General features: G+C 41.2%; 1 protein-coding gene across 2 annotated transcripts; it reads left to right on the top strand.

The window, feature by feature from the left end:
• Window positions 1–1,499: 1,499 nt before the first annotated feature.
• Window positions 1,500–20,405, top strand: LOC113036816 (uncharacterized). Of its 2 annotated transcripts, none has more exons than XM_026193334.1 (5): window positions 1,500–1,658; window positions 7,599–7,644; window positions 17,507–17,585; window positions 17,699–17,955; window positions 20,080–20,405. In XM_026193334.1, the coding sequence occupies exons 1-5, from the start codon at window positions 1,509–1,511 to the stop codon at window positions 20,163–20,165; spliced, it is 618 nt and encodes a 205-aa protein (XP_026049119.1). In that variant the 5' UTR covers window positions 1,500–1,508; the 3' UTR covers window positions 20,166–20,405. The 2 variants fall into 2 exon arrangements, with proteins under 2 accessions (XP_026049119.1, XP_026049118.1); XM_026193333.1 differs by lacking the exon at window positions 1,500–1,658 and adding an exon at window positions 2,585–3,008.
• Window positions 20,406–21,059: the final 654 nt, after the last annotated feature.

A 21,059-nucleotide genomic window follows, 5' to 3' on the forward strand; every position in this document is an offset into this window, starting at 1 on the left:
AGACAAAGAACTTCAATGAATATGAAACATTTGTTTTTAAGCACTGCACAACCTCCTCTCTCTCTTTTTACCACTTAATTTCTGTCAAACATGTTGCTGACATGAAAATGAGCATGTAGACTTTTCAAAGATGTTGTGTTTGTAACCTTTTCAGTTGGATAGCACTGCATTGTTTTCAATAACATTTCATAATGCTACCCTGGGGAAGGAGATCCAGGAAATGAAGACATAAGTTCATATCCATTAGTCCTGATGCATTAATGTAATGACTGCAACAGGCATTGTTTCCGTTTCCAAGGCTGAGAGAACATGCAGCTGCACAACATGAGGCAAACCTGAGAGTGTGAAATATCTGAATTTTGTCTTTTCATTAATTCAGCATTATTTAATGTCATTAATTTTTGGATTATGATATGGGGTATGCCAGTCTCATCCTTGATCACACAGTCTGGATACATATCATTTACAGGGTTTATTGCAATGTGTGATGCACAACATCAACATAAACTGTTGATGGTTACACTGTACCTGCAGATATGTCTATATCCTTTTGTGTGGATACTTGTGTTATCGTGCATTACATACAGTCCCTGTGTAAGCACCTCTTAAACTTATTTTATCTTTATTTTTCTTATTCTCTTATCTGAAGAATCTGAACGTAAATATCTACAAGCTGCCAACAAGTGATGCCCAACTGGGTTTCAAGATCTATCTTAGCGTATATTATAAACATGTCAGAAATAAAGTCAGCAAATAATGTGTATGAACAATATTTCAATAGTTTGTATTAAGGGCTGTTTGGATCTGCTGTAAATGTCCATCCAGACACCACAGAACACAGAAGTGCCTCGCCAGGTCAAAGCTGTTTTTGAAACATAAAGGAAGAATATGCAGGTGTTTATTTTTCACATTGTCTTTTGATGAATGTAGACCAGAGTCTGTCCCTTCATGGTGTGTCAAAATGATTTTAACCACCCAACTTTTCCTTAGGGAAATCAAGTGAGACCAAAAAAGACCTTAAAAATAAATAAATAAAATGTGCAGCAGTAAATGTAGAGATAATGTTCAACTGTGGTACTATCAACACCTATGGATGCGCATGTGCTTGCTTAGTGCATGGAGAGCTTTATCTGTCACACACAACAAACTCTGGTGAAAGTGTCATCTGAGTTTGTGCCTCTTTGGTAGATTAAAAAAGTAAATAAAGTGCCGCCCTTCGCTTTATAGTTGAGGCATATAAGTGGATGCTATAGGGTGCAAAAGTGGAAACATTAGAAAGAAAGTTTAAATAAATCTAGAAATCTAATAGGAATAAATGAATAAATAACTGACTACAAGAAAAATTAGATAAGTGTGGATAGATGAACTTTTTTGGCATTTTATAAATTGCCTGTATTTTATGCATTTTGCTCAAAACCTTTAAGTCTCCATATAAAACACAAGCAAAAAAACTTCTTTTTTTAACAAGCGATTTCAATATCAATCCTCTAAATGCCGAGTGGGGGACAATGTGTGCACTGCAGCAGCACTTAAACTCCACCCCAGCTGCTGCTTCCATCATGCCCAATCCTGCCCATTACACGGATGTTTTTCTTTCCCTTTTCATTTCTGCCATCCAACTCTTGCAAATCACTCAAGGCAACCAAGGAAGACCAAGGGTAAGACACACTACACTTACACTCACATAGATCACCCACTAATTCAGGCAGAGCTGTCCTGTGCGCCTGTTCAGCCGACACGTGTGATCATGTGCACATTTCAGCTGTGACCACATCCAGCAAACATTTCTGCCTTGAGTTACCATAACGGGTCGGTCCTCACGGCTTGATTTAAAAATAAATCAATAAAATATCACAATGAAATTTTGAGACGTAACTTCCCCCGGCTCGACGCATCCCTCTTCTTGAACGTCACTTGTTCCTTGTTAGAAGTTTTTTTTGCGCATTTGTGCGGCACAAAGGCGTCGTGTTATTGTTCTTATACTGCAGCCGAAACTGTTCTTATAGAATGAATCAGACAGACTATACGCCGCAGCAGATTCGCGTTAGTTTCAAAGAGCCAAAGTTGTTCTGTCCTGGCAGCGCTTGCACATTACCATCGCACTCTTGTCTTTTTGTACAATAAAAATTAAAAGTTCATATCTCCAATTCTCACATCTGCAGATTCCCAGTTTTCTCCTCCTGTCAGTTAAACTAAAATCAGCTGGTTGAAGCACAAGTGCGCAGAAAAAAGCGCGTTTGTTTGCGGTTTTCTTTTTATGCTCTTTACGTGTCGTGCAGATACTGAAGACGCTTTGTGACGCAAGTATTGACAAACCCAGTACTGAATGTGGATTTGTGTTCTCCTTGGGTTCTAAGGAGAACACAACATTTCAACATTTATGTTTAGGTCCTGATCGTACCTGTGTTGAAGTTACTGGGCCCTGTTTTCTCTGCATACTATGTGATTATGTGGTTGTATTAATGAGGAGACCCTGAACCCCCAAGCTAACCCATGAGCTACGATAAATGAAGGTGGCTGTAATAACCAGTCCCTCTCCATTCTGTTCGGGTTTAGTTTAGTCCATTCTGTCTCATTAAAATTCTACATTCTAGCCATTTATCTGCACCAATAGTTGGGTTGCGGTCACGTGGTTCTGATGACGTGCGGAGGCAGCGCGATTTTTGAGTGGAGGGCGGAAGTAAACATGGAGGACACTGTGGAGAGTCAGGAGAGCAGCTATTGTGCAACTTTAGACCCCGTTTCTCGGGAGAGATATAAACAGATAGTTAAAAAATATATCGGACGTGATCCGTAAAATGTCCGAATACACCACAGAAGTAAAGGATTTGCCTACTATCGAGGCTGTGGATATCACCAACTACTTGGTCCTCCAGACTTCTTACTACACTAGGCAGCAAATGAAAGCTTTCAAGAGTCTGGAGGCGTACAATTTTTTTGTCAGCGGGTGGGTCCACAACCTTGGAACAAAACGTCTCCGTGATGGATACAGTTTGGTATTTGCAAGGGTGAGTGTTTGTTCTTATATTGCTTTATCTTAAACACGCTAACAGTTAGCGGTAGCGGCTTTAACGTCAACAAACATGCCACATCCTTAGGACTTCGTTAGAGTGACAGTTGTTTGTTTCAAGGTAAACCATTCTCAGCGGTCTAACGAGACACCTCTGAAGACTTGGGTAATTGCAAAGGAGGATGGAGAAGTGATTGCAGCTCATTGCAATTGTATGGCAGGGTTAGTAGCCTGTTCTCCACTGTCACTAGGCTCAAATCCGGGCTCTCAGCCGTCTGTTGCATATCCAAAATCGCCTCTGCACATCGATGCTGTTCTGCCTTAAGCTTCATTCTTTTCTCTCGTTTGAGAACTGATTCCGATCTGGGTTTTCGTTCGTAGCCGAGATTGACCGTCGGAGCCCAGTCCTCCGACTCTTCGTCATCCAAAGCACTTGGGCAGCCTATAGTCCCAATCAAGTCAATATTAGACTACTAACTTAAAAGCACTAAGTAAACGAGAATTTAACGACAACCTAATGCTAATAAGTTCGTTTGCAAACATAACATTACCTCTGACGAAGTGGTCGCTGCAGACACGGGCATTGGCAGACTCTGCTCCTCCCGACTGTAAACGTAAATTTAAAATCCATTTTTTCCTACGTTTTTCGGTTAGAATTTTCCATTTTTCTCCTCTTCGTTGGGCTATTTTTGGTACCCTAAAATACCGTTTATCAGTTTCTCTGGTCGACCTACTGGAGCATCCGTAAACACAACAGGACATAGGCATTTTGCGTACTGTCTGTCTGTGATTTTGCGCTTATCTTTTTCACTTCCGACCGCCAGTCAAATTTCGCGCTTTACGTCGACGTCACGTCTACGTCAAATGAAACCTAGCTATTACACACTGATGTTACGCGGTGCTCTGCTGACCAAAGCACATTATACAGTATGTCTCAAGCAATTTTTTCCATGCAATTTTTAAGTCTATCTAGCTAACATTCAGAGACAACTTGAGGATCAGTAAGCTGCCCAAGATTGGGCTCAGAGATTGAACCATCAATCTTCCAGTTTACTGGGGTGGCTGTAGCTCAGGTGGCAGAGCAGGTCAGCCACTAACCAGAAGGTCAGTGGTTCGATCCCGTGCCAAATATCCTTAGGCCCATCCTAACCCCATGTTGCTCTCCAATGCATTCATCGGAGTGTGAATGTGTATAAATGGTAGACTACTTAGCACTTAAAAGCTCAGAGAAAAGTGCTTGGGTGAATGAATTAGTTGTGTAAAGTGCTTTGAGTGCTCAGACAGAGTAGAAAAGCGCTGTATTTTTTTTAGATGACCTGCTTTGAATTCCAAACACTCGTAACGGCATTTAGCACAACCGCATCAGGCACGATTTTTAAATGTTTTTCCACGTTAAATTCAGCACAAGTTGCAATAAATTGCTTGGGGAGGTTACTTAGGAAATCCCTTTTTTAATTCTGCAAAGTACTAAAGAACATGTGTAGTAAGTTCTAAATGTCAGTTTTACAGCTTGAATTATTCCTTTTTGTTTATTGGCTCTCCTTCATGAAATAACCTTTGGTGTCATTTAAACTTTACCCAGATTATCTGAACATTGTAGTTCTTCACTTGGAGAAAAGCAGAGCATTGCTGCACTACCCCTACGACAATAGCACCATCCCTGCCCTCCTCCATTATTGGAGGGCAGGGATACCTACTGAGCTATCCCTGCCCTCCAATAATGGAGGAGGGCAGGGATAGCTCAGTAGGTAGAGTGGTGGCCCCATGATCGGAAGGTCGGGGGTTCAACTCCACTGAATGGCTACCTTGAGGTACCGTCCCTACACAATGCTCCCCGGGCGCTGCATTGGTGGCTGCCCATTGCTTCACTGGGTGAATGGGTTAAATGCAGAGGAACTATTTCCCTATGGGGACTAACACATACACATTATACATTATTATTTGTATATTGTGTTTTATGAATTATGGTAAATGGTCTGCATTTGTATAGCGCTTTTCTAGTCCATAGGACCCCAAAGCGCTTTACACTACATTCAGTCATTCACACACTGGTGATGGCAGCTACATTGTAGCCACAGCTGCCCTGGGGCGCACTGACAGAGGCGAGGCTGCCGGACACTGGCGCCACCGGGCCCTCTGACCACCACCAGTAGGCAAACATGGGGTTAGTATCTTGCCCAAGGATATTTGGCATGCAGCCAGGAGGCAGCCTGGGATCGAACCACCAACCTTCTGATTAGTGGCTGACCTGCTCTGCCACCTGAGCTACAGCCACCCCACAGCCACAGAATTAGTTGTCACCAGTTAGTTACCACCTTCAAATAATGTACCGATTCTGTTTTTGGGCTGTGCCACGTCATATCGTCAGCATAATATCAATATATATTTGTCATATCAGTGGGATGGAGTGCCCTTGTGCACAAACAACAAAACAAGGCCAGAAGTGTCTGAGAGTGAGAGCCACTGCACCGTCACCGTCTTCCACATGTAGTTTTTTGTGATAGTGCTTCTACATCTTCTTCTTCAGCATGTAAGGATAGACTAGAGCACTTGTAGCCATATGCGTCCGTTCTCAGAAGACGTGCAACCTTGTACTCATGTAGAAAGTACAGTAAACCTTAGCTGAGCACGCCTTGTAGCACAATCCTACTTAACCACACTTGATAATGCTGATATTGGGTGTCAAATTAGATGTGGATTAGATGTCACTGGGCTAAAGAAACAAAAGCACATGCATTTATGTTTTCCATGGCAAACATTGGATGGTCACAGTTTAAAAAATGTTTGCTGGGTTCACTCTTATTTGATGGTTTTTATATTCCTATAAACTACCAAAGATGTGTTGTGACTGACTAAATTCCTTTCATAATTCAAACTGTAAAAAACAAATGTTTTAACCCTAGAACACCATCACTAACGCTGGGTGATTTTTACCAAATATAATATACCCAACAAAAAGTACTTGTCATCAAAATATATAAAATATATGACAACACATGACAAATTAGAGTGGTTTTCTTGTATTTTCAGCTGTGCCATATCTAAGAAAATGGAAAAAAAAAGTTTCATGGGGGGACCCTAAAAAATGCTCCAAAATTTCTGGAAAATTAGCAGTTGGAGAACAAAACAAATCCTAAACAAAAATATAATGATGCTGGAAACTTGGTCTTTGGTCCACCCATTCATGGGATATTTGAGTCTTCCCTGGTGAAGGCACAGTCTCCTTGACACGTGAACAGCTGCAGGAGAGAGAAACAAAAAATGGCATTTTTTGAGTGGGTAAAAATGACCAGTTGACTAAAAATTTTTTTTTTACCATATGAATTCACTTGGAAATCACCACTTGTTGATATTTATTTATAACCACTGCACTAAATAAGGATAACGTGCAAATTCCAGGACCACTCTTACTTACCTATTCCTTACATGCAGTCAGTACACACAGGGTAGTAATGGCGTGGACACACCGGTCGACGGCAGACATGGCACCTGTATCGCGTCTTCCTGTCCAAGCCTGTGGGGCAGTCAGCACACCTCACTAAGGGACCACTGCTGCCACTGGTCCTGCCTCACCTTCAAGAGTGCCAGGGGTAGGGATGTCGAGCACGCTACAGATCAGGACTCTGAGTTGACGTGACAGATTTGAAGAGGGGAGCCTCTGCTCTGCCCATGGTTTGATGAGTGCCAATGCCAAAGCCTGCATATAAGGCCTCTTCTGCATTTGGTTTTCACCTCTCTTCATTGCATTCTCATTGTGAATGATCCATTAGTTTATCACACCAGCATTGATCATGCCATAGAACACGCAAAGGGGCCATCTCTTGGTTTTTCTTCCACAACCATAGTGAGCGCACATCTGGTCAAAAGTATCGACACCTCCCTTTGTTTTGTTGTAAAATTCAATCACTTCAGGCTTACGAGTGGGTCCTATGCTTGGTTGTGTATGCATGGATGACAGGAGCAGTACAACCTTCTTTTTTGAAGCTTTGTCAGGGAGGAAGTACACCAAGGTTAGTTCTTTGGTAAAGAGAAATGCACTGGAGCTAACAATTGCCAAGTTAAACAAACCTTACCTATGTGTTACTCACTAGCTGGGATGCCAAAGACACTAAACCTGCAACAGGGTGACAGCTGTAGTTGAAGAGGGACAGTAAATATGGTGAGCCTGAATGTTGTCACCCTTGAAATGCGGCAAGATCACCTGATTTTATACACTAACACTATCACCGGGTGAAATCCCCCCAAAACCTACTTTACCCTCTATCACTATTGCCGGGTGAAATTCACCCGAACACATGCCTGTAGGAAAAAGCGGGATTTGGGGTAGGGAAACACCCACGCCTTCAAAGACGTCAAAGACAATGCTGAAGCTACCCAGGGACCCACCACACTCAGACAAACGCAACATATTGAAAATTATGTAAATACATTTGCTCGGGTGAAAATCTCCCGGCGATAGTGTTCTAGGGTTAAGGTAAAGACTGGATAAAATATCACTGATATGTTAAAATAATAAATAATATTACAGATACTTTTTTTCTCAAGGCAACAGCATCACGCTTTCTTTCTGTTTTCTGTCAAACACTAGATCTGGAAAATGCAAGTCCCAGGGGCTCTTCTCTTCCTCGTCATGGGTAAGCTTACTTCACTGACATCTGAATATGTTAGACTATTTGAAGGATCTGTTTAGACATATAAATTAATACATAGTACGTGTAAATCTAGGTACTAGTGAATGAATGTCTAGTTGTAACACATTGCTTCAGTTTTAAAGGTAATTTGAAAAGAATTTCACATATTTTAACTCTTGGGCTCAACAACCCATAAGAACCATTATCAGCTGAAAACATTGTTTCCAGTCATAAGGGGCGATCGTGGTTCAGGGGATTGGGAAGCTCATCTTGTAACTGGAACACTGCCAGTTGATCCCCAGCTCTGTCTGTCAATTTTATATAAATGCAATCCATCATTATAACATTGAAGCAGACAACAGCCAATTCCAGGTCTCAGGGCCGCTGTACTGCAGGTTTTAGATGTGTCCAGCTGATTTCAATGGCTAAATGACCTCATCAACATGTCTTGAAGTTCTCCAGAGGCCTGGTGATGAACTCCTCATTTGATTCAGGTGTGTTGACCCAGGGTGAGATCTAAAACCTGCAGGACACCGGCCCATAGATATTCAGCAACAGATCTGCTGTAGTGTTCGAAGTCATTTTGCTAATCATAAGAATATGCAACATTATTTAGAAGCAGGCTTTTACTAGCAGTTTGTAAGGAGGCCCACAAGAAAATCTGAATATTTAATCAGAAATAAAATCAGAGTGAAAACTGGTGTTAGAAAACACTGGATGTGATTTTCAGCCCTGTGTCCTATCACAGATGACAAGGAAAAGACATAATTTAAACGTAATATTGTGCTGGATAAATATTTTGCAAATTGGAAGAAAAAAACTTTTTATCTTAAGTAAAAGTAATAATCTTACGGAAGTAGCTTCATATTCATACATCTGCTCACCAGATACTTCACGTTAATTACACCTCGCTAGTACTACAGGCAACAGGTCGAGCTAGTGCTCATGGTGAAATAGAATAGAATAGAATGGCTCTTTATTGTCACTGTTACAAGAAAGGCAGTTTGTGTATTTCACACACATGGAAAGATGCCAATAGCTTATGTATTTACAAAATAACACAGACAAATTTACATTTACACAAGAACGATATGTACAAGTTATATATACACCTGCAAACATACGGATACACTCATGCATACATGCACACATATTTACATATATGTTCCAACGTTCCATTGATCGTCTGTCAGATGTTCCTACAACTTGATCTGAGTCCACCTGTGGAAAAAAGTCAGTTAATTGGACATGCTTTTGAAAGGCACAGGCCTGTGTATATAAGATAAGATAGATAAGATAAGATAAGATAAGATAACTCTTTATTGTCATTGCACAGTCATATAAGGTCTCACAGTGGAAAGTGTCAGAGGTGTGAGGTGCTTGACTGGCAGGTCTGGAGAGCTGTGTGCCTTCAGTGCAGTGTTGCCAACTCCTCAGTAAGGAAAATCGCTTTTGGCTGTCCTAAAAGTCGCTAGAAGTCACTAAATGACATCATTGCCTAATTTGCATAATTGGTCATGCTAATGTAATTGTAACCTACGTTTTTGGAGACAGAAATAAAATCATGGAAGAGACATAAAGTGAGTTAAATGCATTTAGAATTTAATTGTCACCACAAATTAAATTTCTTTTAGCAATTATTGTTGTTTTTAATGTCACCATTCCAACCCTGCTCCTTTACCCGGGCCTGGACCAGCAAAAGTGACTCAAAGTAGGCATTCTGGGGGAGTTACTTTGTGTGTGTGTGTGTGTTTATAAGTAGTTTTAAACCTTGTGATCCACAAAACAACAAGAAAAGATTGCGTTACAGTCAGTGTGGGAGCAGCGGCTTCGCTCATGCGCGTTTCATTTGCGGTTTGGACGCAGGTGTGAACATCTCCTGCCCTGATAGCAGCTGCGTGAGGACTATCTTCTGCCCATGAGTGGCACAGGCGAGGTGCCCACGGCAGCACCCGCTGCTTGTTGAGAGTAAGAGCGATACGCGCTTTCATGTCAAAAAGTTGTCATAAATAAGTCTCCAATAACAGTAGAAAAAGTCACCAGATTTGTGGCTAGTCACTTTTTAGGGAAAAAGAATAGTCGCTAAGTGGGTCTGAAAACTCGCTAAATATAGCGACAAAGTCGCTAAGTTGGCAACACTGCTTCAGTGTCAACAATGTGGATTTTGGAGTTGATTGGGGTTTTTTTAAGGAGTGAGCGAGGTTTCACAGGAGAGTTGGCTGAGGGTAACAATCACCTGCAGGCTTCCTCTCATAATCCAGGGTATGGCCTTGATGGAAGGAGAAAAAATGAAAGGAATAGTATGGATGGTAGGTGAGAGGAAGTGATTGGTGGTCCAAGTGAAGAGAATGAGAGGGCAAAGGTGGGGAAGGGTGGAAACATGCGCAGAGCAAGTGAAAGGAAGAGGAAAAAGAGAGACGTGAGGGTAGTACAGAAGAAACCGATTTGTCAGAAGTAGAGCAGGGCGATATGACCAAAAATATTTATCACGATATACATTTGAAAATTTGCGATAACGCTATAACTGACGATATAATTGACACTAGACAAAATGCTTTACAACTCCACAACTTTATTAGTGCAAAAAAACCCATCAGTGTATTTGCACTTAAACAAGCAGCTGTTTTTTATGTGCATTAAAGTTATATAAAAATGTAACAGTGCTAATTCCTCGCTGACAGTTTGACCAAAAGGCATTTCAGTGGAAACTGGCCGACATAATCTCAGCATAACCATGTATAATATCCACAAAACTTAAAAAGAGGTTAAACACACACAATACGGTAACATTATGTTGAAGCACAGAACGTATCACTCCGCGAGGCTCCGCCTACGATAGCCGTAATGCTCCGACAATCTATCAAGCGGTGCGGCTTCGTAGCTTAGCAAAGTCGTACTGAAACATTTGACAGATTTTCGAGCGCCGTGCACATAAAATCGTTTCGAGGTCAGTAAACACAACCAGAGTTCAAACATAAGGCACACGGGATTATAAGGGGCTCTGTCGACTTTCAGAGAAATCAAAGGATTGATTTTAAGTGCCCCGTATTTTCCAAACAACACAGTAATAACGACGGCCCGCTAGCATGCTCCACCAAAAATAGTGCTTTGTTGTGTATCTGACGGACGAAAGCTAAACCAGTAGTGATGTGCAATACCACTGATTTCCTTTCCGATCCGATACCAAGTAATATTCAGGGTGGTATCGACGATACTGATCCGATACCGATACTTTGTACAAAAACTTATTTTATTTATTGTATCTCAAATTATAGCGTCATAATGATTACAGGACATCAGATTATTTGTTCTTATCACTTAATAACGCAGAGTTCATCATATAGAAATAAAAAAAAATGAAGTTGTGCCTATTTGAACACGTTGCCTGCCTGCAGCACTAAAGGACTCTGTGAGAGACGTCTGTCTCGCCCTAGCAGCACCTGTCCCTGTCCTCCTCTTCAGTTCGCCTCAACATACGTTTGTCATATTCTGTGATATGATTTACTCTGAGGTGTTTGACAAGGTTAGTGATGTTGCCACAACCATACATGCCAACCCTCCCGATTTTTCCGGGAGAATCCCGAATTTCAATGGCCCTCCTGAAAATCTCCCGGAGCCACCATTCTCCCGAATTTCTCCCAATTTTCCACCCGGGCAACAAAATTGGAAAACCATATTGCATATTCATAGCGCGGCCCAGCCAATTCCAGTTTACAACAATGGCGGCAGCTACTCAGTTTTAATATTACTCTTATTTGTCTTTCTGGGTCGCATTTTCAGGTGAGAATGTAGCTGTGTAAACTTCAAACATCTGAGCCGACCGACACATCGTCTTCAACCCCCCGCGGTCTTTCACTGCTCGCGTTAAACATGATATATAAGTCACTTTGCTAACTTAAAAATGTTCTTGTTTGGCTTTTTCAGTGTTTTATTTGTTCGTGAGTAAATCAGTTTGGCTGAGATTAAAGTTATTAGATTAGATTAAATTAAATTTAACTTTATTAATCCCTCGGGAGGGTTCTTCCGGGTTTTCACACAGCTGAATAAACATCAAACAGAAAACTAATTAAACAAAGTGTGAGACGGTCGAGAGTTTATGCCAGCGCCCGGTTATATTTTAGACAGCAAGGAGCAGACGGCAGAGTTTCACTCCACTGAGGGAGCTCGTGACGTACTACCCGGCTTTCTTTAGACCGCGAAGGGCGGGTCCTCAGGTGGAAGCAGCCTCTGAATTTGGACACCCCCGGTGTTTCCAGGCCGGCCAATAATAACGGTGACATTTAACGTATTTTATCCGATAAATAAACACTGTAAAATTATCCCCCCCCCAAAACAGCCCTTTTGAATGTCTCCCTAATTCTGAGGTCTCAAGGTTGGCAATTATGGCCACAACACCTCACTTTTTTGCCACATGTATCGCAAACTGTCATGGTCCTGTGTCTGAGGACTCAGTGTTTTGTGTTTCCTTATGCTTTTGTTCATTCCGAGTGTGCATTCTGTTGTGATTTTGCCATTTGTTAGGTTTCTGTTCTTTGCCTGCCTGCTCCCACTTCTCTGTGTTCCCTCTGTCTGTCCATGGTGTCATTGTGTCTGCTCATGAGTCTGCCTGTCAAGTTCAGTGTCCTGTCTGGTTCTCTGTGTCTGTTAGTTTCCTGTTTTACTCTGAAAGTTCATGTCTCATGTCAGTGTGTTCAGTTTTACCTCTCCCCTGTTTCGTTAGCCTAATTGCTCCCAGCTGTGTCTCCCCTCTGTGCTCTGTTCAGGTCCCTGCGTTTTTGTTGCAAAACAGTCTGTGTGTTTCCGGTTTTACTTTGTAGGTCTGCCTCTCATCATGTCCATTAGTGTCAGCTGTGTCCACCCCTGCATGTCATCTCCTCATTACCTAGTGTGTATTTATAGTGTGTGTTGGCTTCTGTTCATCGTCGGATCGTCTGTGTTTCTCGGTGTAACGACGTCGCTCTGCATTCTCTGCTCCCCGTTTCATGCTTAGGTTTGTTATTTAGTTTTCCCAGTCTAGGTTTTTCAGTCATTCGTCTTTTCTCACTACCTGTTCAGTCGCTCCACTTCTGCAAATAAAACTTCACTCTCATCACCAGTCAACTGCCTGCATTTTGGGTCCTTTTCCTCCTACACCACACGGCTCACCCCGCCAGCCGTGACACAAACCACGTCTCAGCTGTTTGTGGAGATAAAATACGTCCGCACAATTACACTCAGCCATTGTTATACAGCCGTATTTCGCACATGACTATGAAAGGCGGAAGAGGAAGTAGTTCCTTTGAATGTAGACAATCCGAATGTTATAGTTTCTTTCCACTGTGTTCCTGTTAGTGATAAACTACAAATTTACCCTAAATTACTAAAATATCAATATTTTAATGTGAGAATCGATTCTAGAACATAAATGTTTGATATCGGAGGAATCGATATTTCAGGATCGATCTGCACATCACTATAAACCAGTTCCACACCACTGAAGCTGCAGCATTTTTACAAACCAGTTCTGGTTCATCTGTTTCATTCAACGATTTGCTTTCGCCGCCATGCTTTTTCCGACGTGTGCGTATGAAAACAAAGGCACTGCGCATGCGCGTTTTACTAATATTCTATCGCGATATTTCATTTTTCTATTGTTGCCCAAAATTATACCAGTATTACCATGAACGGTATGATATGGTCCAGCCCTAGTCAGAAGACAAATCTGTAAATGTCAGTGCAAGCTTTGAAGAAGAGGGCGTAAAGAAAATCAATCCTCTTAAGTTGAGAAAAACACTTACAGCACAAGTTGGACAAATCAAAAATGCTAAGATTCTTGAAGATTGGAATCTGCTGATTGGTTGTAACACAGAAGCTGAGGTGGTAAAAGTGAAGAAACCTGTGGGGGTTTGTGTTAAAACAACTGTAAGAGTAGTAGAAAGAGAAATAATGGAAATAAAGGAGCCATTGTAGTAGTGCTGTTAAATGTAAATATGAAAGAAATGGGTGAGAATTTATAACTCAGAAACAGGGAAGTTAAAGGAGTAAGACTAATGACAAGAGGTCCACAGAGAGGAGAAACAGAACCTGTGGAGGTGGAATTTGAAACAGAAGAGGTACCACAGGTGATCTTCATTGGATTGATGCGTTTCAGTGTGATGGAGTTTGTACGCCAAACCAATGAGGTGTTAGCAGCAATTTGGACATATTGCTAAGATGTGTAAAGGAAAGAGGAGATGTGTCCGATGTTCTGGAGATCATCAGCAAGGAAAATGTGGAGTTGGAGTAAAACCAAAATGTTGTAGTTGCGGAGGAGAACAGTGTTGCTTTTTGGGGATGTGAAGTGCCGAGGCAGCAGACAGTTGCTCAACAAACGAGGATCCTGCAGGAAGTGACAGGTGCAGAGGCGTGTTGTTGAGCAAGAGAGACCGAGTGAAAAACCCATGATAGGGAAGAAACGAGTAATGAAAAAGGCTGTGGACACGGTTGAAAGAAAAATGGAGGAAGACAAGAAGAAGATGGTGACATTTATTGTAATAAATGCAACATGAGTCCAAGACGGTAACGATTCAGATTATTGTGAAGGCGGCATGTCATAGTTCACCTGATATTCTTCATATCTAAACTGTAGTTGGGCAAGTCAAGAAGGGGAATGTAATGGTTCAGTTTATACCCATATTAATCCTACAGTGGAATGCAAGTCGTCTTTTGTCAAACGGTCAAGATTATAAACAGTTTATATACAATCAGACAGAAAAACATGGCATAATTTGTATACAGGAAATATGGTTGAAGACTTTTTTGGACTTTATTTGGATATACTGCAGTTAGATGTGATAGGAAAGAAGGGAATGGAGGCGGGTGTCACGGCGAGTGAAAAGAGCCGTGTAGAAAAGGAAAAGGAGGATCCAAACGCAGGCAGTCGTGAAGGTGTAAAGGTGATTTATTGAACACAAAAAGAGAGGCAAACGGCAAAACGGAGAACTAAACTATACTGGGACAACTAGACTACTGAGCACGAACACGAACCTGAACATAAAGGAAGGAAGACGATGGTACATGATGATGACGGCAGGGAACACACGGATGAAACATGGTGGATATGCAGACGGACCAGCAACTACAATGACAGAGGACACGACTTAAAATACACACAGAGAAACACAGGGGAATTACACACAGGTGGTGGACACAGCTGGGAATAATCAACAAGATGAGACAGAGGTAAAACTGAACACACTCACATGAGACGCAGACCTTCACAATAAAACAGGAACAAGAAACCATCACACTAAGACGCAGACTCGACAGAGAGAGACAGACAGAAAATGACACATGAAACTAAACCCACACAAAACATGAGAGCACAAATCTTAAACCCAAATAAACAGAAACATGGAACTCTAACAATAATAATAATCATCACACCCAAAACCACAACAATCATTCAAAAAATAAACTAACAATCAAAACTCAAAATACTGGTTCGAAACTGACCCAGAACCGTGACAGCGGGTGTGTTTCATTGAGTGTAGTATTCCATATAAAATAAGAGAAAGGGGATTTGGAGTATGTAGGAATGGAGGTATGGATTGGAGGGAAGGTATTTTATGATCGGTGCACTGATAATTTGTTTAGGGACGATTAAGACAACACCAATATGTGCTTTACAAGTACAATCCGAAGAATTGTTACAAGGCAAGTGTTAAAGGTTAATTATTGTATAAATTTGAAAGGTCATAATAAAAGTCATCGTATTAGAGAAATGTTAGAAAATTGTTGGGAAAGAGGAAAGGATAAAGTAGTTTTGGGTGGGTTGGTGATAATGAAGCTGGAGCATTTAAAGTTTTAAAGCATTTAAAGAATTCAGTCAGACAGTACAGTGGCTTTCAGGCCTACGTGGACATGGCAATACATTAATGTAGGCAAATCATTATTGGATATAAAGAAGAGAAAAATTACAACAGATATTTGTCAAGAATGTTAGAATAGAATAGAAACCTGCAGTCAGTTTGGACTGAAGAAGTCACTTGGATGAGCGACGAAACGTTTCTTCCACTGAAAACGTCCAGATGAACAGAATCAACTGTTTTTACTTACCTGGATGACTGAGGATTATCTACAGACATCAGATTGTAACGAGGCACAGGTCTAAGGAAGGTTACAGAACAATGTCTATAGCCTTGAAGGTTTCAGTGAGCACAATTTGGAACCACCAGGACTCACTAGAGCTGGCTGCATGGCTAGCAGGAGGGACCAGGGTAGAAGGGTCTTACCCAGGGAGGTGACCACGAATCTAATGGTCACTCTCACAGAGCTCCATTGTTACTCTGACAAGAGAGGTGAACATTCCCGAAGGACGTCTATCTCTTTTTTTTGGAAGCAGAAACTGGGAGAGGCTGGAGGGAAAGACGTACACAGCAATGGACGGAGACATCCTTGATGATAACCTGCTCCAGAACGCTCTGGACCTCAGGCTCAAAGTTTGATCTTCCGACTGAACACTTTTTGGAATAAAGCTGTAACGTGACAAAATGTGGAGCAAATGAAGTGCTGTGAATACTTTCTGGATGCACTGTAGACTGTGGAGTTTAAATGATTCTCAGTTGGTACTAAGGGACCCAAAGTGTGTGCAAAGATTAACCCATCCCTACACAATTACACCATGAACACCAGCCTGAACTGTTAATGTAATGATACATGATATATGTGGTTTACACTGAGCTCTGAGCCTACCATCCAAATCCCACAGAAGAAATCGAGACTGCGTATTGTTTGCGTAACAATGCAGTTCAACGCCCACTCACATCTTGCATCAGGTGATCTCAATAGGTCCCGTGATAGATTAAGGCAAGGTCTCACAATGGTTTCACCCGAAACTCTGCTGATAAGGACCCATATCCCTTTTCACACCTTGGCTCATGTGATGAGACACAACTCCCACTAGGGCTTAACTACCTGGGACTCTCCACCATCCAGTGTTAGAACTGAAGAACCTCTTCGAATGAGAGGCGAAACATCTTCAGGAAACTTAAAGAAGTCCAGTCGCTTTTCTTTCCAAGCTTCTTAGACTACCATGACCTTGATAACTGAGACCCTTCACACACACTACTTCTGCCTGCAAAGCAAAATTGTCACGTCCAAATTTCCATTTGTGTTAATGTGAGATCTGTAGTGATTATGGATGTATTCATTCATTTTCTCACTTAAGAGATTGTCAGGTTTGCTGGTAACTTTCAGTCTACGAACAAGAGCAGCTTGAACCCTCTATAACAGCGGTCTCCAACCTTTTTTGCGCCACGGACCGGTTTATGCCTGACAATATTTTCACGGACCGGCCTTTAAGGTGTCGCGGATAAATACAACAAAATAAAACTAGTACCGAAAAAAGAAGATTTATTCATAACACACGTGAAAAGACCCAGGAAAACCGAGTTAACGATAAAAAGACAACAAAATAACGCTGAAAACTGATAAAAATCCTGAAAACTATACATTTCACACCTGAGCCTCAACTCTCGCGGTCAGGTACGAAACGACTCACGGACCGGTACCGGTCCGAGGCCCGGGGGTTGGGCACCGCTGCTCTATAAGAATGGAAACTATTGAAAATAAAGTTCCTGAACAGCTGAATGTCCTGCTTTTTTTTTCAAAAATCAAAGTGAGTTTTTTTGAACACTGAAGCAGGACTGGGCAGGACACCGGCCCTGAGGCCTGGAGTTCCCCACCCCTGCACTAAAGTGTGTGAGCTAAATGATAGTTCATCAGCACTAGAAGTTCTAAAGTTTAGTTTGGGGGAACTATTAGAACTGGAGTTTTGTATATACATCTGAAGAACGCCTTGACTGTGACTGTGTATGACATGATGTATCCAAACATCTGATTACAGGCTCTATCTCTGCCAAAAAGGTGGGGGATTTTGGTGTGTTTACTGCTTGCATCGACACAAAGGAAAATAACAGTCTCAGGTTCGAGCTTTCAGTGTTAATGCCACTATCACATCGAATGCATATGCTGTACTGAACCCTAACATTAAATGGAGTGTGCCTTATATTAACCATACCATTTGATCTTTTCAAAGATTGCAGTGCTACTATCAAGACTGTTCACAACCTCCCTATATGCCCTTCAGCTGTGAATTCAAGACATCGAATGGAGGTATACTGGCTACAATGAAAAACACGATGTGCAAGAATTACACTGTCCCATTAACAGAACACAGTCTTAGCGAGTTGCAAGAGACTGGTAATGTGACAAACTTCACATGCACACTGACAAGAAACAAGAGGACTGAAACGAAGAATATCACCATAGACTACAAGGCACACAAAGAAAAACGTAAGTATTCATTACACAGCAGCCCAACTCTGCCCCCAGATTTCTTAGCAAGATGTTCTTGTCCCGGTGTGCCAACATTTTATTCACCAGATAACCCAGAATGGGTTCCATGGTTAGGAGAGAAATGTAATACTTTTGCAAAGGAGATCAACTAATCAATAATCATTACTTTAAAGATGCAACGCAGTTGTAAAAAGCCTAGTTGGAACTACCACAAAGGTCATTTTGAGCACCTTGGGAAGTGTTGAATGCCCGTTTATAGACAGACATTGTCCACTTTGGGATTGCATGTGTGCAAAATTTCACAAGCATATAGCCACCTTTAAACTGATGAGCAAATTTCACAGGTGGGTAGAGACAGAGACTCATAGCGAGGATTTAGTTCAGCAGGTGATCATTTAAAGGTCAGTGGCCCAGCCAGTCTTAAATCTTCACTGTAATCAAAATACAAGAGAAAGTGATTTATTTCCTGATTTCCTGTTGCTATAAATTGCTAATACTACCCAGTCATATGCAAAATGTTAACAAATAGTTTTTCATCCATTGTGGGTTTTTTGTTTTGCTTTTGTTGATTTGTTTATTTCCATTGTAAAAACTTACAATAGCTAAAACTGGAAAATGAAATCAATATTTTGTGCCAGTATTGAGCCCCAACTGTGCTTGTCAGTGTAATAATTTTGCATAATTGACACAAATATCAAAGTAAGTTGATGCTTGCCGGTGTCCTAGTATTTAAAATGGATTTATCAATAATTATTATGTAAAAATTTTTGAAAAGTGCTCTAATGCAGCGGTCCCCAACCTTTTTTGCACCACAGACCGGTTTATGCCCGACAATATTTTCACGGACCGGCCTTTAAGGTGTCGCGGATAAATACAACAAAATAAAACTAGCACCGAAAAAAGAAGATTTATTCATAACACACTGAAAAGACCCAGGAAAACCGAGTAAACCATAAAAACGATAACAAAGTAACGCTGAAAACCAATAAAACCCTGAAAACCATACATTTCACACCTGAGCCTCAACTCTCGTGGCCCGGTATCAAACGACTCACGGACCGGTCCGAGGCCCGGGGGTTGGGGACCGCTGCTCTAATGCATCCAAAGCATTTTGAATATGTTCTAGGCTTTAGGGGACGATGGTTAGCATACAGTTGACAATTTCCTGGCAAACCAGCTTCCAGTTTGGATTCAGGAGACAGACACTATCTCTACTTTTAAAATTCAAACTTTCCTTTTTGCTAAAGCATATAGTTAGGGCTGGACCAGGTGACCCTGAATCCTCCCTTAGTTATGCTGCAATAGACGTAGGCTGCCGGGGGATTCCCATGATGCATTGGGTGTTTCTTCTTCACTCACTATGTGTTAATAGACTTCTCTGCTGAATCGTACTTGTTATTAATCTCTGTCTCTCTTCCACAGCATGTCTTTATCCTGTCTTCCTTCTCAGATGGCGCCGCCCCTCAAGGTTTCTTCCTGTTAAAAGGGAGTTTTTCCTTCCCACTGTCACCAAAGTGCTTGGTCATAGGGGGTCATATGATTGTTGGGTTTTCTCTGTATGTATTATTGTAGGGTCGACCTTACAATATAAAGCTCCTTGAGGCGACTGTTGTTGCAATTTGGCGCTGTATAAATAAAATAAAATTGAATTGAAAAATAGCACACTCGATAATTAATCAGATATCAAAGAAAATAACTGCCAGGTTTAACAATTCTGAATAACTAGTGCTTGCAATGTTACTGATTTATTTATTTTTAATACATCTTTACAGTAGAATAGATCTGCAGGTGAGAGACAGAATTTGTGGTTAAAATAATCTAAAATAAATGAGCTCATGTCTTTTTCTAATCACGTTTCCTCGATCCTAAAGCTTGCCAGATACAACACTGAAATGAATATGAGTGTTGTCCACTCATGCATGGTGTGGAGTGCCGCAGTTGAATCCATGCAACTTGATGTGTCAAGAGAACAGATCAAAGAAGTTAAAAGAACTCGAGCTCAATAAAAGTGCAGTTAATTCATTCAAACTGCAGCAGAAAGTGTTAACTGTGTAGCAGACGCATCACTGTCAGGCTCCATCAAACAGGATGAGACAAGCTGTGCTCTTCTTATCCTTACAGAACGAGTCCCAAAGTGCTGTGCTGCAAGCCCAACCTCCCTGTGGCCTGTGGTGCTCCTCACTCTGTGGAGAGTCGTTGACTCCTGATGAAGCAAGCATGAAGGAGGGTCTCTGAACGCTTTGACTAACACAGATGTATCTGTTCCATTTAGGCATTTTGAAATTTAAGAAACTTTCTTAAATACATTTCTATGCAGGCTTCCATTACTTGCCTGATCCCCAAGTACATGCAATAATGCAGTATGTTAACATATAAACTGAATTCCAACTATGATATATGATAATATGATATATTAAAGACTTATGAATTAAAAGCATTAACTCACTTCCGCTGTATCATTATTGCTTTGTTTTTTAATAGGACGTTTGGGCGTCATTGAAACCAGCTCCTGCTGCACATCGCAACACAGTATTCAAAAGCACCTTAGTTTTCCAGCATTAAGAGTTTGTGGGAAAACATAGATGTGAGGATAGGGAAGCTCAGCGTCATAAAGATCTGATAGGAAGGAAAATGAGTTCACTGAGTGGGCGAAGCTGTATTTTTGTCCTTCTGTGAGCTCCAAAGATATTGGGACACTGTGCAAAATGGAAATAAAAACAATGGAATGATCAGCAAATCTTAGAAACCCATATTTTATTTACAGTACAGCATAAAATATACACCAGATGTTTAAACTGAGACATCATACTATAGCAGGAAATTTGCATATTTTAAATTTGATGCCAGCAATACGTCATAAATAAACTTCCAGAAGTCTCTTATGGACTGTTGTTAAAAGACGAGAGGGTAATTGCTGCACTGAATATAATATGGCTATGTGGGATTCTGTTTTATTACACAGTGTTCCAGCTTTCACTGTGGGTCATGATATTCACTGTTCTCTGGGCTTCTTGCAACCTTTCATGAAAGCACTGAGTCTAATTCTTACCTTTGTGTAGTACAGAAACTGACGTTTGATTTTTCTTGGTAAATTCCTCTAA

This window comes from Astatotilapia calliptera, chromosome 14 (assembly GCF_900246225.1).
Source record: "Astatotilapia calliptera chromosome 14, fAstCal1.2, whole genome shotgun sequence".
NCBI classification, from domain to species: Eukaryota; Metazoa; Chordata; class Actinopteri; order Cichliformes; family Cichlidae; genus Astatotilapia; species Astatotilapia calliptera.